Source organism: Nuphar pumila, chromosome 8 (assembly GCF_984573655.1).
Source record: "Nuphar pumila chromosome 8, dmNupPumi1.hap1.1, whole genome shotgun sequence".
In the NCBI taxonomy this organism is placed as follows: Eukaryota; Viridiplantae; Streptophyta; class Magnoliopsida; order Nymphaeales; family Nymphaeaceae; genus Nuphar; species Nuphar pumila.
Window position 1 is genome coordinate 121,881,573 of NC_143256.1, and position 20,155 is coordinate 121,901,727.

General features: G+C 35.4%; 1 protein-coding gene across 3 annotated transcripts in view; it reads left to right on the top strand.

Annotated features, from left to right (window-relative positions):
- The first annotated feature begins 418 nt into the window (after positions 1-418).
- The window catches only part of LOC149830485 (Tetratricopeptide repeat (TPR)-like superfamily protein), a 101,305-nt gene continuing 81,568 nt past the window's right edge, over positions 419-20,155 (top strand). Inside the window, exons 1-12 of one of the 3 annotated variants that reach the window (XM_090016550.1) lie at positions 419-555; positions 1,389-1,666; positions 1,769-1,863; positions 2,004-2,103; positions 2,713-2,817; positions 2,914-3,076; positions 9,109-9,229; positions 9,325-9,387; positions 11,805-11,885; positions 17,492-17,586; positions 17,694-17,844; positions 19,379-19,465. In XM_090016550.1, coding sequence (XP_089872676.1) covers positions 1,483-1,666; positions 1,769-1,863; positions 2,004-2,103; positions 2,713-2,817; positions 2,914-3,076; positions 9,109-9,229; positions 9,325-9,387; positions 11,805-11,885; positions 17,492-17,586; positions 17,694-17,844; positions 19,379-19,465 — 1,245 coding nt within the window. In that variant the 5' untranslated portion in view covers positions 419-555; positions 1,389-1,482. Of the gene's footprint in view, positions 556-1,381; positions 1,667-1,768; positions 1,864-2,003; positions 2,104-2,712; positions 2,818-2,913; positions 3,077-9,108; positions 9,230-9,324; positions 9,388-11,804; positions 11,886-17,491; positions 17,587-17,693; positions 17,845-19,378; positions 19,466-20,155 lie in introns of those variants that run through there. The other 2 variants (XM_090016552.1, XM_090016551.1) reach the window with 2 other exon arrangements.

The window sequence follows — 20,155 nt, forward strand, 5'->3', positions numbered from 1 at the left end:
CCAGATGTGAATTCTCAGTAAATAGACAATGTTCAACACATTTATAAGGATAAAAACCACAGGAAAAGCTGAAAAAGCCCTTTAACATGCAGTTTAGCACCAAATGAGTTTAGCATGGACCCATTACTCTGTATGTATACCCATCCTAAAACAATGCGTCGGATTCAAACAGACAGTTTGCATTGAATACGATCCATATGCATCACATTCACAAATATCACCCTTTCTTTGGAAAATTTCAGGCTTATATCGCCAGATTTTCAAAAGTTGATATAATCCCCGAAAATGCAATATTAAAAAAAAAACCTGTTTTGAAGATATCGATTTTTATCTCGATATTATCACCATATGCAGATATTTGCCCGAAAACGTTTTTTTTTTTGTTAATTTATCGTGAGATTTTCTTTGCGTCGACTGCAAGACTTTTCAGAGTTCAGAGCGCTGTGCCCAAACTCCTCCGGACGCGGAAGATACGCGTTTGGGAGCGGCAGGTTCACGCGATCCGGCGAAAATATCGTTTTTCCGGCGCCAAGGAGCTATCCGGCCATATTGCCGGTATGTTTCCCAATTCTTCGATGCAATCCTGAACACCCGAACGATTCCGGCGGGGATCGGGGCTTTCCTGCACTTTTCTTCGCGCCAATTCCCGTCGCAAAGACGATTTCCCGGCTGGAATCGTCGGGGATTCACTCGCTTGATTTCGCGAATAATTCAAAGAAAAAGTGGGGAAGCGGAGGGGTTTTCCTCTCTGGCTTCTTCCGAAATCCTTTTTTTGTCCGTTGGGGCGTACACCCATCTGTTGGCTGGTTCCTTGTTTTTTATGGTTTCGGGTTGCTTCCCCTCGATTTTCTTGCTGAGATTTGGAGTTCCATTGCAAAATTTTTGTGGGGGTTTTGGTTTAATTACTTGGAAGGTGAGTCTGTTCCCCAATTACTTTGTTCTCTATGTGATTGCTTTCTTTGGGTATTGGGGGAATTGGAATCCTTCACATTGGGCGTTGTTCAATGCGTTTGGTTGTACTTGCACAACTTTTTCATACTTGTTACGGTTGTTTATACTCGGCACAATTTATGCGGAGATAGTTACGATTGTTTATGCTTTTTTCTACATGCGTGCATTCTCCCGCACTCGCACATAGAACCATGGAGTGGTCAGGCATGCGTGAGGTGATTGTAGACTCTCAAGAATTGAATGATGTAAGCTAGATTGGAAAAATGGATCCATTATGAAAATGAAATTCCAGTTTTTGAGTAGTCGTCTGTGCTTCACAGTATTGCGTGCAAATACACCGGTCTGCATTAGATAATTCTTTGGCTAAAGATAGTGATATTCTTTCGGTGTTTATGGTCATGTTAGGATGGGTTTCTGATGCTTCTGTTCATGCAAAGGTTTGAGTCATATCTTCGGAGGGTCTCACTTAGATCGGATGATAATTGGTTTGGGCGTTGAGTAGTGTGCAAGTGTGGTCTACGTGGAGGCACGATGTTCGCTCCCAACGAAGATAGGATGGATGTGAGCAATTCTCCTCTGGGCAAGATGCTGCTAGAAGAGATAACCCCCGTGGTGATGGTTCTTCGCACTCCGCTCGTGGAAGAAATGTGTCAGAAGAACAAGTTGAGTCTTGTTGAGATGCTTAAACCCTATTGTTCTTTCGACAATATTGATGGTGAAAACCTTCTCTTGATTTGTTTTTTTTTTTTCGTTTCTGGAAGATTTTTACTTTGTTGAATGGCGCATGAGCTCATTTTTGCGGATGCTGTCCATGTAGTGCCTGTTCGTACTTCGAGCGATCAGCCTTACCGGCTGCAAATGTTCAAGTTGCGGTTATTTTATGCTTCAAATATTTTTCAAGCTAATGCTGAGGTGCTCTCTCTCTCTCTCTTGCTTTTGTTGGTCTTCTGTAAATTTGTTATGAAAATTTCTAGCAACTTTTCTTTTATGATGCAAAAGGACAAGTTACCTTGAGTATCTTTTACTAAATCACTTTTGTTTTGACTGAACAGTCTGCAGCAGAACATATGAAAAAAGCAGCTAGGAATGCAAGTGAGAAAGGTCTCTGTGATTTTCAAGGAGAGTATAAACATTACGAAATTGATTCAACCAGTAAGATACTTGTTAGCTTCGAAATTTCTGCATTTCTGTGTGGCTAAAGTTTAGGAATCTAGAATCACTCGGAGAATTTATAGGGACTCTCTAGTTGGGACAGATACCGTGTTTTGCAATGTCTTAACTGCCTGTATGGTTGGGGCTGATCATGTCTTGAACCTCTTGGCACAAGGAAATATGGACATGGATGCCATGTGTTCAAATAATGTGCAACTTGTATTAAGACCTGAGTAATGTGGACTTGTGTTTGGTACATGTCTTTGCTGTATGCTCTAATCTACTGAAAGATTATTTACATCTCCTGTATAAAGCATACAGTGCATGCACTTTTATCAGTTATATATCTGAAGTTTTAAAAGAAATGGTGGTTTGTGACAATTAATTTTTATATATCTTGTTTCTTCATGTTCATGATGAATGATTTCTTCTGATGGTTATTGAGAGAAAATAAATTGGAAATTGTGGATGGATTTTTAACTAGTTCCTTTTCTATCATCTTCTTCCCGTACACCTGCAAAAATGAGGGTTTAGTGAGATTTAGTAATTGGGAACACATTTTATTTCACTGCTGCACTAATTAATAAATTATTTGTGCTTTGTTTGCAGTAGATAATTATGAACCTATTTTATCATGGTTTCAAGACTTTAACAAAGAGATATTGCATACTCTATCCTTCTCAGACCATGAAGCCTTTGACCATCCAGTCGCTTGTAAGTTGCGTTTTTACCAGATAATGTTATCCTACTATTAATATGCATTTGCAGGTTGATTACACTTATAACATACTTGTTCTACTAAATGTGCAGGCCTGTTGGTTGTGTCATCAAAAGATCATCAACCCATCAATAGATTTGTGGACATTTTTAACACAGATCAGTTGCCTTCTCTTCTTAATGAAGGTGCAATGGATCCAAAGATTCTGAAGTATTATTTGTTGATACATGACAATCAAGAAGGGGCAACTGAGAAGTATTGTTTTGTTCTTTTTCCCTTTTGTGAAAAAATCCATTGCTTTTAATGTTCTCTGGATGGATTGCTATTATCAGCATTTCCGATATATTTATCTGCCATTTAATTGAACTTACGTATAGTTGCTATTGGGAATCTTGTTGTATGAGTGCTTCTTATAGTGTGAATAAGTATTTAACTTTGACTCAGTCATAGGGTAGAAAAGGCACATGTGCTGAAGATGCCACATTTGGATTATAACTTATAAGCTTCAAAATCAATTGAAGGATCCAATTAGTTTTATCATGCTGTGGTTGTATGATCATGGTTTATTAAATCACAACTATTGTAACTTTGATACTTTGATAGATCTGGGTGTTGCATTAGATATATTTTTTTCAAGTCTATATAGTGCTTAGATTCATTGTGTCTGACTTTAAGCACTTCACTCACGGTAGTTTTGAGTTTTTACTAACGAACTATAGATAAGTTAGGCCATTACAAGTATTTGGACATATATGGTTTGACCTCAATAGATATGCATAAGGATAATTAGCCAGTCCTCTTATAGTTGAGAATTTTTTTTTAGCTTTAACTTGCATGGGATAAAGAGTGTTTAGTGCAAAATGTTGTCCAAGGAAACTAAGGTTATTCTGAATTATGTTGCAGATACATGTGAGCAGAAAGCGTGTACTTGATTAAAAGCTTGAGCTTCACTTGCAGATATTCATTTAATAAATGATCCAACTTGTGCTAGGTCAAAAGGCTCATTTAATTAAATTAGTCGAGCTCATTAGAAGACTTAAGCTCATTTGAGCTTGTTAAAATATTAAAAAACTTTGATTATAACACAGAATAGGTGCTTGGTGGAGTAGTGAAGTTTTTTTTTTTTTGCAAGGGAGAGGTGATGGGTTCAAACTTCAAACTGTCTGATGCTTCTCCTTATGAAGGTCAAAGTTTTTTATTTTTATTTTTTATTTTTTTTTGCTTTTTTGAGTTGAGTCTGACTCTAGATTACGAAGCTGAGTTTGAGCTTGGTGTTTGAAGCACCATGTTGATCAGCTTGAAAAGCCTAGTCTTGGGCTCAAGTTGGTTCGTGTGCGCTTCTAGTTGTGAATGTGTATTGTAGTTGGTGCACCTTATGGAACTTGGTGGAAAAGCAAGTGTTACTGAATGATGAATGTCTTCATTGTGAATATCATCTTCTGTATTTATTCCATAAAGTGAATTACGTGCAATTCTTTCATGGTTAGGATGAATCGTTGGGGAAAAGAGGATGGGTTACTAATTGAAATTTTATAGTGGGCCATGCCATCTAAATTGTGATTTTGATGTGGGCAATCTAAGACAGATTACATGTTGTTTGACAAACCTTGATTATTTGCAGGTTAATCATATAGGAACCATCTGAGATGGGATAAGTTGTTGTTGGGTCTTTCTTTTTCTTCGTCATGTGCATGAAGCATGTTTTGTGAGAAACAAATCAAGGGTTCTGTTGAAACAAAGGCAACTTTCCTCAAGGAAAGTCAATCCCATGTTCTAAACTGTCCCATGGTAGCAATGTGGGATCCATAAAATCGGTGGATCCTTTTTTGAGGAAAAGGCACCTCTTTTGGACAAAGCACTCCCTCAGGCTAGTTACTTTGTTGTTGGGCTTTTTGATTGTTTTGCTAGTACATGTGGCTTGGTGTTAGGATTATGATCTGTTTTGGTGAGTGCTTATAGTCTGGGCCTGGTTCAGAATAGCTTTCCTATGGAATTTTGTGTTTGGTCATTTTATGGCAGTACTCAGGCATTAGGCAGGCTTGCTATTGGTCTAGATATAGGTTTCTTTCTATTTCTTTGGTATATAAACACACATATGGGCGTGCCACTGCCTTTTTGTTCTATTTGTTGTCATTTGTCTTACTTTACAGACAGGATAAGATCGTGTTTAAGTAGCATTAGGTATGGAAATTGATTTTTGGACCTATGGGTTGGAACATAGAAAATTTTGGAGTAGAGTTTTTTTTAGGTCATTTAGCAAATAAAGGTTCTTAATCATTTTCTCCCAGCTTGCTTATTAATAACTGAGGTTGGCCATGTGAAGAGATTGATGTTTCCAACATGATGTGCTCTAAAGGGGTGTGTGGACACATCCAACACACATTCTCGCTAACCAAAACTTTTGCCATGCAACAATTCAATTTTTTGTGTGAAGTTGGGAAAAGTAATTGCCATTCCCTAAGTTTTGACACTTTCACCTATCTAAATAAAAAAGTCTTGACACTTTCTCAATAAGCAGGCAGTTATGGTCATTCCAGTGTGGATACCCATTACCACCTAGATAGGTGGTAACAAGAATTCTCAAAAAAATTGATCTGGTGCAGAATTTTAAGGAATCCTTGAAAGTTCATATTTATTCGTTGTGTTATGTGGTCAACAAAGCATACATATAGACCTTGGGTCAAAATCATAGTCATTGATATTGCTGATATTTTGAAAATATCGCACGCTATTATCGGTATGGTCAGCTGATATTTTCCCAAGATTTTCAAAATATCACCATCATCAAAATTATCACGATATTTTCCTGAGATTTTCAAAAAGATCCTTTTTTGTTTCTTTTATATTTTTAAAACATTTCTAATTGTTTATTTATATTTTTGCATGAAAATACTATAAAACCTATTATTTCTTATATTTTATTATTCGTTATATTTTTTCAAAATTTAAAACTTATGATATTTTCTCAAAGTTTTTTCAAGATTTTTTTTTGAAAAAAACCTCCCGAGAAATTGCCGAGAACGATGCTGGTGACTTTACTCAAAATACAAAGGAAATAGTTCCAGCTTGATAAGTACGTTGAGTTGTAGCTTAGGACTTGGGGTTGTTAAATCAAATAGGAAGAATGGGCCTGCTTTTGTTTTGTGTTGTTTCTTGCATTTGGTCAATGTATAGGTGAAGATGAACATTGGGAGAATGAGTCTTTTATAATCCTTAAGTGCTGTAGTTGAATTTCAGAGCATTTCCTTAGCCACTTTTTCGCTTTTCAGAGTGGTTCTTTCTTTATGCAACTTATGAAATGAAAAGATGGCAAAGTTGCAAAATTGATCAAATTCCACATTGGAGTTTCGATTGAGGATATCTATGCAGTGAATGTAAAAATTGGTACCTTCCATAAAAGTTAGCTCAAATCTAACTTTCTGTGGTCTTGCAATAACAGAGTTTGCCAAGTTTGATGGGGTTTCTTCAGTTATTAATTTTGAGGCTCAACATATCTTTCTTTCTTCTTTCTCTCTATGTACTTGCTATATCACCTCATACATTAGCCGTCACATACAATCTAACAAATTGGTATTTTTTCCATAAAATTGATAAAATTCATAATTTATTCTTTTGCTCCCTCTGCATCATTCTCTTGTACAAAATCACCTTGTTGCAAAATCTCTGTTGGTTGGCTAATTCTAGGGTTTCTTTAAATGCTTATGAAGCTTTTGGTTTTTGTGTATGTTAGCACTGGAAAGAGAATTATTACTATTTCCCTATTTTCCCCAGAATTCCTGTCTTATTGTTGTGTTGCATGAAATATTAGTTGTGGGGTGCTGCTTATTGTCTTGTAACATTCCTGTTTTATTTTTATTTTTTTATGTTTTGTTTCTCTTTTTTCTGTTCAACTGTCATTTTTATCGCTCTCATTCTCATATTTTTTGTTATCTTCTAACCATAGTCATCGATATCGCTGATATTTTGGAAATATCACGATATTATTGGTATTTCAAGGTCAGCCGATATTTTCTCGAGATTTTCAAAATATCGTCTGAAGTTCTGAACCGAAAATATCGTGATATTTTCTCAAGATATTCAAAAACATCTTTTTTATATGTTTTAAGTAACTTTTTTCTTTTATATTTTAAAAACTTTTCTAATTGTTTCTTTATATTTTTGCAAGAAAATGCTATAAAACTTATTATTTGTTATCTATTTTATTATTCATTATATTTGTTTCAAAATTTGAAACTTTCAATATTTTCCTGAGTTTTTTTTCGAGAAAAACAACTTTTTGGAAAAACTCCCAAGAAAGACCTTGCTGAGAACGATACTGGTGACTATGCTTTTGACCTTTCTATCACCTCTGTTGTGTGTTTTTTCTCTGTTCTCATTTTACTCATTTCTTTGCTTGTCATGATGGAGGTATTTCTGGCATTCTTATCCCGTCAACTCTTCTAGTGGCACCTAAAAGATAAACAAAACAAACAACAACTACGCCTTCATCCCAAAACAATTGGGGTCGGCGATATGAACCAAAAAAGAAAATCATTTTGGGTCTTCCACATGAATCCTTCTCCTCCAATCATTTCTATCCAATGCCATGTCCTCGGTGAGGTTCAAAGCATTCATATCATTTCCTATCACCTCCATCCATGTCTTCCTAGGCCTACCCCGACCTCTTTTAACTAATATATTTCCCCATTTCTCCATCCTTCTAACTGGAGCATCATTAGGCCTTCGCCGAATATGTCCAAACCACCGTAAACGATTCTCTCTCATCTTATTTTCAATGGGCACCTAAAAGATATTTCTTTTTATTAAACAAATGCTTCGATCAAAGATCATGGACTGTATTAGATACTTTCTTGTAATTAGGGCTGGTAAACAAGCCAAATGAGTGGAGCTCTGCTTATTAAAGGGAAACCTATTCCTGGGCTCGGCTTGTCACAAGCTGATCTGAGCTCCATGAGCCGATCACAAGTTGGGTCATTTTATTAAAGGATTTTTTTTTGTCTTTTTAAGTGTTTTCTAGAATTTGATAATGTATAAAATATTTGTAGTATATGTACAATATATAAAATTTAATACATGTATAAAACTTATATAATGTGTATTGTATATATAAAATAGAATTATATCTATAAAATATATAATATATAAACATATATTATATAAAATGATCTTTTGCAAATTAGTCCCCGCCTTTTCATCGATTTGCAAATTAGTCCCCACCTTTTTATTAACTCTTGCAAATTAGTGCCTGAGGTTAACCTCTGTTGTAATTTCTGACGGAAACCATCAAGGATAGGTAAATGGACAAGTTTCTGTGAACCATCAAGAGATTGCCACTGTTCATTAACACATAAGAGTGGTGGTCGAGTGGAAGCTTGAGACCCTCAAGTTGAGGGTGGTTATGTGAAAAAAGGGTTAGGGCATCAAAAGAGGGGTGAAAAGAGGGTTATGGGATCAAAAGAGGGTTGGGAAGAAGTGCACCTGAGATGCATTGGAGTGCTGCCTAGAATGGCACCTGAGAGCCACCAGATTACCACAGGATTTCTACTGGAAAGCCACCAGATTTATGCCGGAATGCTATTCAGAGTGTTGGGTGTGCGGAAGGAGGGTGAGGGTGTTGGGAGAAGGGGGCTGAGCGAGGGTTAGAGGGTTTGGTGAAGATGGGAGAATAAGGTTAGGGTGGGAATAGGATCATTATTTCATGTGGCTTTTAACTATGGTTATAACCTAACCATGGTTAGATTGACGGTATGCTGACGGGAGGATCATTATGCACTAACAGCAGGAAAGGCGGTGACTGATTTGCAAATGCACAAAAGGTGGGAGACTAATTTGCAAATCGATGAAAAGGAGGAGGCTAATTTGCAAATAACCCTATATAATAAAACTAGCCTACGCAAGCTGAGTCGAGCTCCCCTTGTTCATGCTTAGCTTAAATACCTAAACAGCTGGCTCGTAGGTCATCTCGCCAAGCTGAACAGCGAGCTGCTTATTTTGTTTCCCAGCTGTACCTGTAATTATGCTTTAAGTCGTTTGATAACAGTATATTATGCATGTGGAACAATATGGCCTTACTGTCAGTCTCTTATTAAGTAGTTTATAATAAATGTAGCTGTAGGATGGCCTTTTTCAAATGTTCTTTTAGTGAGAAGTGCTTTATTTGATCAGGTATTTGTCAAATTTGTCTTTCAAACATGATAAAGATTTCATTCTGCATCTGTGCAAGAAAAAAAATTAGATTTAAATATTAAAATGGTTGACATTTTTTTCCCCTTGTTTTTGGCTTGAAGGGCAACTGAGATTTTGGCAGAAATGAGTGCCACTTTTGGGCCAAACAACTGTCAATTGCTGTGCATTAACTCGGTCCTTGGTGAAGGAGATGAGTGCCAAAATAAACCTTGGACTTCTAAAGTAAAACTTGGAATTTTATGTTCATCTGCTTTTGGATTTCCATGCTCATGTGGTAGTTTTGTTATTTATTATGATTGCTAGCGTGATTGTGACAGGAAGATGATGCTCAAAGTGGTCATGATATTGGTCGCTTCCTTAATGCCACTGATCTCAATGAGGTTATAATTGTTTTTATGGTTTTTGAGTTGTTACAGTCATGCACATTATATCTGTCTTTATTAGCTTTTAAATTATTTCATATAGAATGTTTGGTATTATGCACATTTGAAGCACCTAAGAGCTCATTATATCCTAACATATGGCTATGCACTTGATTGGACTATTACATTATTATTGTTCAATCACTAATCCCTAGTAACATATGCACCACTAAAGTGACGTGCATGAAATGCCAAAATAAATAATAGATGATGATTCCAGTAATATGGTAATCTTACAAGGTTGTAAATCGTATCGTTACCCGTATCGATCAGGCCCCAAAAAAGATATGTATCGTATTGTAAAAAATCATAATTTTTAATAAAAAATGTAAAAAATTTCAAAAAAATCATGAAAAATAAAAAAACTAGCAAAAATTCTAAAAAATCCATAACACATGAAACAATGATGAATTGCACAAAATATAACCATACAATCACATATGAAACATTGATGTCTCTATGAGTTGCATAAGACATCATCAAACATCAACTATATCAAAAGAACAATGCAAAATATTAAATATCTTGCAATTAAGAACATGCCACAAGACTCGTACTTTCATACGATATAAACAAAAATATTATGGCAATAGTTGTATTCAATTTTCATTCGGTTTTCACTTATTATTTGAGTGCCCCATTGCCATGCCGGATCATCTGATGCCATTTTTGTTGGAGTGTGCAACCTCATTTCTACCTTGATATAAATCTCTAATTTCTGCGGATTGCGGTAAGTTGGGGGGGTTGCAGGGGCAGCGCCACTCGAGACAAAATTTTTTTGAAGGGTAGCTTTGTGATTTTTTACCTTAACCCACTTTCTTGAGTGAAAAAATGGTGGAAATACACTTTTACTTTAGCAAACCGCAAAAGCCCTCTCCCTTGCGCACGGATTGACCCCCAAATTGCTCTCATGGCCCTCAAGAGGTCTTTAAAACCCATAACTGAAAAATCATGATTCGGCCATTTTTTTAAGTGTGTTGACCCTGTGTCATACAATACAATACGTTACGAGCCTGTATCGTAGGATACATATGATACAACTATCGTATCGATATTCCTTGTAGTAACAATACGTATCGTACGATTCAGTACGATACATACGACATTGGTATCTTAAGAACTTGATCATTTGCAGTGCAACCAAATGAATGTGCTAGTGCTATCATGAGGCAAATGTGTGTAATTGTGCCATGGAAACATATTTTCATGAGGTAGTGCATTTTTTCTCTATTGCATTCAATTTAGTGCCGCATCCAGTAAAAGTCTTATCTTGCATAATTGAAAAGGTATCTTGCCATGGCTCATCTAGCATAGGGTTGGAGTTAGGCCAAGTTTGTCGGTCTTGGTTCGGGTTTGGAGTCTTATGGGTATTGTGATTTTAGTTTGGGTTCATTGTTTGTTTGGTTGTGTCTAGTTAGGTTTTCACTTTTCATTGAGTTGAATCTAAATCCATTTAGATCCATTAGGGTTAGTTGATGTTCAATTTAAGGTTAGATTGCTTTCTGTCCAAGTTAGGCTTAGGGTTAAGTTCATAAATATCTACTGTAATGAGATTCATAATTTAAGGAAGGAGAATTGTTATTTTGGCTGAAAAGTTTCAGAATTGGAGACCCTTGTCCTCAAATAGAAGGGGAACTAGGGTGTCCCCGACCCCCTCTCTCTCCACTGTGTATGCTATTGGGTTGAGCTCCTCCAGTTGGGTGTGACATCCAATAGTTTAGAGCAGATAAGCAGGTCCTAAGTTACCCACACTCGCCCAAGGGAACCAGTGGCGAGCAGGATACTGGACGGACTTAGGTTTGATTAGATAGTGTTCTTGAGATTGCAACTGGTCTGATCATGTCATACCTAATCATGAAGAAAACAAAATTCATGATAGTAGTAATTAATGTGGTCTTCAGAAACACTTGTTTTAAAGGAAAATTTTGGACAAAACAACTGTAATAATGCTGAAAGCTTCTAATTCAACTTAGTACTTACCCAATATTTGAAAGTCAAGTGCATATTTCATTTGTTCTTCATTGAATGATACCATAAATCTGTAGTTTGTCTGGTCCTAACTGTTTATTCTTTTATTTATAGACTTTATAAGTTCTTATAAATCTATGTGGAAATTTTGCAGATAATAAATCCAATAATAGAACATACAAGGTAGGCTTCCTCTCTTATCCATACATGCAAGACATATAACAAACAAATTTCTATCGAAAGGTTCCCCCCAACCAAAAAAAAAAAATCGCGCACACATGCATGCATAAAAAAAGATACTTTTCTTGCATACTATCTGTGATCACCGTACTATATTTAGATTTTAGCATTGGAAGTAATAAAATGTCCTCCATAAGTAGTATGTGACATGATTTTCTGACAATCAGATAAGGGACCTCCTGCAAGACTTGTCCTCGAAGCATCTAATTCCATACATGGAGCAGAAAATACGGTTACTCAACCAACAGGTACATCTTTTTTCGATTATTCATGATGTTCTTGTTAAATTGTATTGTATCATTTATATATATTTACATAAATATATAGAGAGATACATATATATATATATATATATACCCGATAAGGGTAAATCAGTATTTTCACTTCATTTTACGCATATTCTTATTTAAAGAATATGTATGTAATTTTCCTTTTTTTTATTTTTACTTATTTCCTTTTTTTTCCTTTGCTTTTAGCACATGGAGGGGCCCACACGATATGATCGTTGGGCCCTCCAATGGTCCTAATTATGACAGTTAGAGGGGCTCCAACGATCATATTGGGAGCCCCTCCATGGCCTCCCTTTGTTATACATAGGGGTTCTCCCCTCTTGTATCATTTAAGCTTTTTCTAAAAGCTCTTTTGTGTTGATTCAATAATAAGAGATATTTTTTATGCCTTTGTGCATGTGTATCCGTGCCTTTGTGCACTTGTGAGTGTTCTCCTTGTGTCTTTGTGCACGCTATCTACATCAAGCATATTGTGCTCTTTTGCCCCTATTTTTTCTCTCTAGAGTTTTTCACATGGTATCAGAGCAAGGTTCTTAAAGAAAGAATATTATGTGGTTCTTCACATTATCTTGTGCCTCGAAAGTCGTGTCTTCAACTCATTCTTGGTGGTTGGCGGGGAAACCTCTTTACAATACAATTCGTGAGAAGTATACCACAACAAGTAAGCTCTAAAAACTTATTGTGGTACGTATCTTTATCTCTCTCTTCTCTTCTCAAATGAGAGAAAAAGATTTCCATTTTTCTCTTGGTTTTAAACTTAATGGTTCAAACTATCATGTTCGGGCCGGCAACATGGAAGCCCGTATCAAAGGAAAAGGGCTTTGGGGTTATGTCCAAGGCTCAATATCGGAACCAGAGCCAAAAATCACCTTGGTGGAAAGAGGAGAAATCAATACTTGAGGAAGAAGAGAGAACCAAAGCTCTTGAAGAATATAGCAAAAGACATGAGGAATGAGAAATGAAAAATTTCAAGATCCTATCATGGATTTTTTCATCCGTTGAAACTAGAATCAACGCAAACATTATAAAATTTAAGAAGGTATCTCAAGCATGAGAATACCTTGAAAAAATGTATACCTCAAGGGACTTGTCTCATAAATACTACCTTCAAAAAAGGGATTTGACCCTTCTACAAAGTAAAATGATTATTAGAGAGTATTTCGCCGAACTCTTCTCTATTTGGGATAAGCTTGCCATGCTTGAACCAAAATGCAGTGGAGAAGCCATAGATTTTCGACACAAGCAATTAGAGGAAGATCAATTTTTTAACTTTTTTGAATGGGCTAAGACCCGAATTTGAGCAAATTAGATCTTCTTTCCTATCTTCATTCACTTCTCCTTCTGTTGAAGATGTCATTACCAAATTGAATGGGGAAGAAACTCATATGGGCATAAACAAGCACAATCCAAGTGTTCTTGCAATGCCTTCCAATCAAGAAGAAAATGGAGTAAATGCCGTTTCTAGGCCGGGAAATAACATGAGAACCTACCAACCTCCTCATTTTAAAAATCAAAATCAAGGAGCTAATTGTGGACAAGGCGGAAGAAGGGATTATAACAAAATTGTATGTCATTTTTGCAAAGAACCGGGACACATCAAACCGGTATGTTCCAAATGGAAGAAGTTATTGGCCATGACTACTACATCCCAACCTCAAAAAGAAGAGAGTTCATCTTCAAATGGAGTTTTCTCTCTAAATCAAATTATGGAGGCACTTCAACCTCTTCTCAAGAGAGCCATTTTCAGAGCCGCCGTGTCTACTTTTTCTCCTCCCAGTGAGACCTCTTGGCTCTTAGACTCGGGTGCCTCATTTCACATGTCTCTAAATATTTTTTCTCTTTTTGAATACTCAAAAAATGCATCACCATCTTTTGTCTTAACCGCGGATGACACTTCTCTTGAAATTAAAGGTATTGAAAACTTTGAAAGACAAATTTCTTTATCCCTAAAATTAGATTTATACCAAAATTGAATTTAAATTTACTTTCTGGCTCTCAACTCTCGGACGATGGATGTGATATAAAATTGTCATCTTATAAATGCTTGATACCCGATTGCCGGTTCGGGAAGTTGATTTGGGAAGGCTCTAGGAATGGATATTTATACTATGTGGACTCTCTTCAAATACCAAAAAACCCTTTTTGTAATGTTGTCCAACATAAAGATATAAATATTTGGCACAAAAGACTTAGACATCCAAACATCACCAAGTTATCCTATCTAAATTTTGTCAAAATCTTTGTAAAAGTACTTTATCTTGTAATGATTGTATTCTTGGAAAAATGAGAAGTGTGCCTTTTGAACAAAGATCCATGTTTACCACTAAATCTTTTAAAATTGTTCATTCGTATGTTTGGGGTCCGACACCCGTGATATCAAAAGGAGGTTTTGCATATTATGTAATCTTTGTGGATGACTACTCTAGATATTGTTTGATATATTTTTTTAAACACAAACATGAAGTATTTTCGTGTTTTAATTATGTCATGTGATGATTTGACAACCTAAAAATATTCAGGACCGGCTCCGGAGGTGAGTATCTTTCTAATGAATTTAAGAGTTATCTTGAAGTCTACGGTATTGTTCACCAAAAATCGTGTCCTAAAACCCCTCAACAAAATGGTTTGGCCGAAAGAAAGCATAGGCATATCATTGAAACCATTAGAATCTTACTCATATCTCAAAATATTCCAAAAAGATTATGGGCCAAGGCGACTCTTACATCTGATTATCTTATTAATCGTCTTCCATCCAAAAATCTAAACAAAATTTCTCTTTTTGAAATATTATATCAAAAAGAACCTGACTATAATAGGTTAAGAATCTTTCGATGTAAATGTTTTGTACTTGCGGACAAAAATGATAAACTCTCTCCAAAAGCCATTCTTTGCGTTTTTCTTGGATATTCCGAAACACAAAAAAGGGTTTCAATGTTATGACATTAAAAATGACAAACTATATGTCTCAAGGAATGTGACCTTTTTGAAAAATGACAGTGGTTTTGAAAAAAATGAACCTCGTGAAGAAAATATAGACTATTCCTTCCTATTTGACTTATTATCTAGAAATGATGATAGTGATGAAGAATTAACATATAATGATATTAGTGATAATGAACTCGATGAAAACAACAATGATTCCAATACAACTTCCAGCTATCATCAAGAAGGAATGACATCTAGTGATCCTATCTTATACACATAGAGATAAAAGCACTTTTAGAAGTGCAATTGAACAATATAGTGAACCTGGTGAATCTACCTCTTCATGTGATACAAATCCTAGGAGAACTGAAAGAACTAGAGGGAAAATTCCCTCTAGATTCGTATCCTTTGATTCATTCTCACCGAAATATAGAGCTTGCCTTTGTGCCATTCACTCATATTTCGAACCCAAAAACTTTGAGGAAGCCAAAAAATGTGTCGAATGGAAAGAAGCTATGGACAATGAACTTAAAGCTCTTAGGAAAACTAACACATGAGAATTTCAAAACCTCCCTAATGGAAAGAAAACTATAGGATGCAGATAGGTATTTAAAGTCAAAACCAAGAGTGATGGATCTTTTGAGAGATATAAAGCTCGCTTAGTAGTAAAATGGTATAGTCAAGAATATGGAATTGACTATGATGAGATATTTGCCCCAGTAGTACATATGATCACTGTTAGATCTCTCATCACCATCACCTCAATTAAAAAATAGAATATTTTTCAAATGAACGTCAAACATGCCTTTTTAAATGAGGATTTTAATGAAGAAGTCTATATGGATGCTCCACCAAGTATGAAAATTCCTCAAGGAAAAATTCTTCATTTACGAAAAGCTCTTTATGGTTTAAAGCAAGCTCCCAAGGCTAGGTACGATAGATTTAACAATGTAATGTTAGAAAATGGTTTTTCCTCATCTTATACTGACACTGCGTTGTTTGTTAAGAAATCTGTTGCAGAAATTGTGATATTATTATTATATGTTGATGACATGTTAATAACAGGTGATGATACCAAAGGAATCAAGAGCATTAAATCCACATTAACAATAAAATTTGAAATGTCAGACTTGGGATTTTTGACATATTTTTTGAGAATTGAGGTTGCCTTTTCTCACAAAGGTTATTTTTGTCTTTTTTGTCTTAAACTAAACTTGCTTGTAAGGTTATTGACAGATCAGGAATTACTGATGACAATGTCTGTGAAACTCCTGAAATAGTGGGATCGAAGATGAAGATTGATGATGGGATTCTTCTAAAAGATCCCACCCCCTACAGGCAACTGGTTAAATCATTAACATATCTCAGCATTACCAGACTTGATATCTCTGATGCAATGCATGTTGCTAGTCAGTTTCAACATACCCCTACTACAGTACATATGAACGCCATTCTCCGAATTATCAAATACATAAAGGGAACCATAACAAAGGGGGTATTTCTATCTTTCTTTTCTGAATTAAACTTAATTGCTTATACTGACTCTGATTGGGGAGGTGACCCAAATAACCGTTAGGAAAATCTTTGGTTTTTTAGAGATGCAAGAAACAACAGAAAGTGTCTCTCTTATTTACCGAAGCTGAGTATCGATCCATGACAACCACTACCATGAAAATTGTCTAGATTCGGAGATTGCTGGAAGACATGAGTATACACATTCAAGGGCCCATAAAACTATGTTGTGATAATAAAAGTGCAATCTACATTGCCAAAAAATCATACATTTCATGAGCGTACGAAGCATATTGAGATGGACTGCCAGTATGTTCGTGAGAATACTTAAGAATAATTATAGATCTCTCTTATGTAACATCAGAATATCAACTGGCAAACTTCTTCACCAAGGCGTTGTGTTCTCCAAGATTTAACTTTCTTCTTGGCAAACTTTCGATTATGTCACCCTAAGTTTGAGGGGGGTGGGTGTTAAATTGTATTGTATCATTTATATATATTTACATATATATATATATATATATATATAGATAAATAGATAGATACATATACATATATATCTTTTACATATATATATATATATATATATATACCTAATAAGGGTAAACCAGTCTTTTCACTTCATTTTACGCATATTCTTATTTAAAGAATATGTATGCAATTTTCGTTTTTTTTATTTTTACTTATTTTTTTTCTTTGCTTTTAGCACATGGAGGGGCCCACACGATATGATCGTTGGGCCCTCCAACGGTCCTAATTATGACCGTTGGAGGGGCTCCAACGATCATATTGGGAGCCCCTCCATGGCCTCTCTTTGTTATATATAGGGGTTCCCCCCTCTTGTATCATTTAAGCTTTTTTTAAAAGCTCTTTTGTGTTGATTCAATAATAAGAGATATTTTTTATGCCTTTGTGCATGTGTATCCGTGCCTTTGTGCCCTTGTGAGTGTTCTCCTTGTGTCTTTGTGCACACTTTCTACATCAAGCATATTGTGCTCTTTTGCACATATTTTTTCTCTATAGAGTTTTTTCACAGTTCTTTACATTGCTAGTTTGTGTTCTGGTTCTTGAATGTCACTATTTTTATATGCTTTTCTTTCCATTCTCAAATGTTGTTCTTTTGTTAGGTTTCAACAACAAGGAAGGGTTTTCGGAACCAAATAAAAAACTTATGGTGGAGGAAGGGAAAAGAAGATGCATCAGATCTTCCAAATGGCCCCAAGTCTGTCTATGAATATCTATCTAAATAATATATACCTTAGTACACTGTTTTTGTTTTTCCTTTCTTTTTCTGTCTCACTAAATTTGTTTTGATATTACTTGTCCCAGGTATTCATTTAGTACTTTAGAGTCGCAAATAAGGATCTTGGGGGACTATGCATTCATGTTGAGAGACTATGAGCTTGCCTTGTCAAGTTACCGATTGCTATCAACTGACTACAAAATTGATAAAGCATGGAAACATTATGCAGGTGTACAGGTATTTCATCTGTGCATTCTTTTGTGACATGTTTTGCATGTTTTCCAAATCGTTGAATGTGTGCATTTCATGCCCACATGCACAAATTGCATCACAGACTTATAGAGATATGGCCAATTTCACTGGGTATGCACATTGTTATACTGGAGTTCAGATAAGTTTTGTTTTTAAGGTTCTTGATTTTAATAATGTTCTTGAGTCTGTTTTGAAATTTATTAGTCTGCAGATAGATTTTGATGGCAAAGAACTTCTTTGTCACCCATTTCTGTACTAAGGGTTGGCTGATAACCCATGGTTAAGGCATTCTACCTAATAATTCAGATACTTTGACCCCGCTTGGACGAAGTGAAATATATTGTTGATAAATAGAAGTACGTCGTGTTCATTAACATCAAGGAAATATTCTGCCATGGCTAGGGCAGTCAAACTGACTCTCATACAAGCTCCTGGTGGTTCATTCATCTGTCCATGTACTAGAACTACATTGCATCCTGCAATATTTTCTTCATTAATCACCCCAGATTCTTTCATTTTCATGTAAAGATCGTTTCCTTCATGAGTGCCTTCTTCTACTCTGCCTAATACAGATACACCCCCATGAGCTTTGGCAATGGAACTCATGCTGCTTGCACACTTCATAATTCTTTATGGCATTTCAAGTAGTTAATAAAGATAAAAATAATATGCTTATGTAACATCAACAAAAAGATATTAGCCTCATTTGCTGAGCGAAAATAGCCAAAATTGACCAAATTTAGGGTTGTAAGAAACTCATTTGCATGCTTGAAGCAAGCTGATCAACACTCAAAAATGTGAAATTATGAAGTACAGTTTTTGTGATAATTAAAGATTAACAATAAAAATTTGTAAGTAATGAAACTATAATAATAAAATTAATGCCACATTAGCAGAGTACTGATAAAAGATATATCACGAGTATCATATCCAGATGCCACCATAATTAGGCCAACTTTGATGTGAAAATGCTTGATGTAGACAAGGTGGATATTAAAACAAACCTTGTTTTAGAACCATGATTTTACTTTAAAACTTGAGTGTTTGAGCTTCTTTTGGTATGTCATTTATTTGCTGATTGTGACCTTGAAGTCATATGGTATATATGGGCCCCTGGCATCAGCAATGCATGGATAAAGGAAAAATTATTGTTTTGATGATATAAGGTGGAAAAATTTAGAATCCTTCACTTTGTTTCCATGTTATCTTGGTAGTAGGATTTTGAGTACAGAAAACTAAATTGGGAATCGTGGTTGTTGATGAGTTAAACTAAAAGATCTATGCAAATGCATATGGTGTGTTAACACCTTGAAATGCCCTTATACATAAGTACAGTGCTAAATATGCAAAATAACAAATGAAACATGATCAATATCTTTAATGCAAAGTAGATCTAAGGATTTAGTAAAGCGTCCCTTCATTTTATTGCTATTTCATTTGCAAAATTTTCTGCAATTTAGTTTACCATGTTCTCCAACTATTTGGGACTTGTTTTATAGCATTTTTGTTGTTGACGTAGGAGATGGCTGGTCTTTGCCTCTTTATGTTAGATCAATCAAGAAAGGAGGCAGAGTACTACATGGAAAATGCTTTCAGTACTTACTTGGTATGTTTATCTTCATCTTCTTGTCTCTTGAAAAGTGATCAGTTTGCTATGCTAACTTTTGTGCAAATTCTATCTTGGTTTTAGCATTGAAGCATTCATTAATATTGCCAATTCTCTTGTTGAGGCTTTTCATTGGGATAATTTAAAAATAAATGTTCTTTTGGGGGGTTATCCTTGAGAAATTCTTGGGAATTTTGAAAATTTGAGAATCATAAAAGGACAACCATGTTTATAACTTCATAAGTTGCATTGTTTCTTGCCATTTATGAATGAAGTACAAAGTATGGACTGTAGTTAACAGAAGCTTCTATGTATTTTTGAAAGCTTGCTTAATCGAAAGCCACTTTAGGAGCTTCTGAAATTCCATTCCCATTACATGGGAAGAACACTTTCAAGTAGATTAGAAATTTGACATTTATACGATTATTGAATTGTGACTCCTACAACCATGGAACCATAGTTGATCTATTTTAATTGGGTTGTGGATGAATTGTAAACTACAAACATTTTCTATAATTTCTTTAGAACACAAGGAATGTGTTCACTTTTATTGAACTCGAGGTCTTTTGAGTAACTCATTTAAAAGACTAGGCTAAGAGGAGAAGTGTTTAAAAAATTTTCTCATTATAAGAGCGTGTAAATTGTCTTGTTCTCTTCTGCATATAATTCACAATTCCCTTTGGAGGAGGA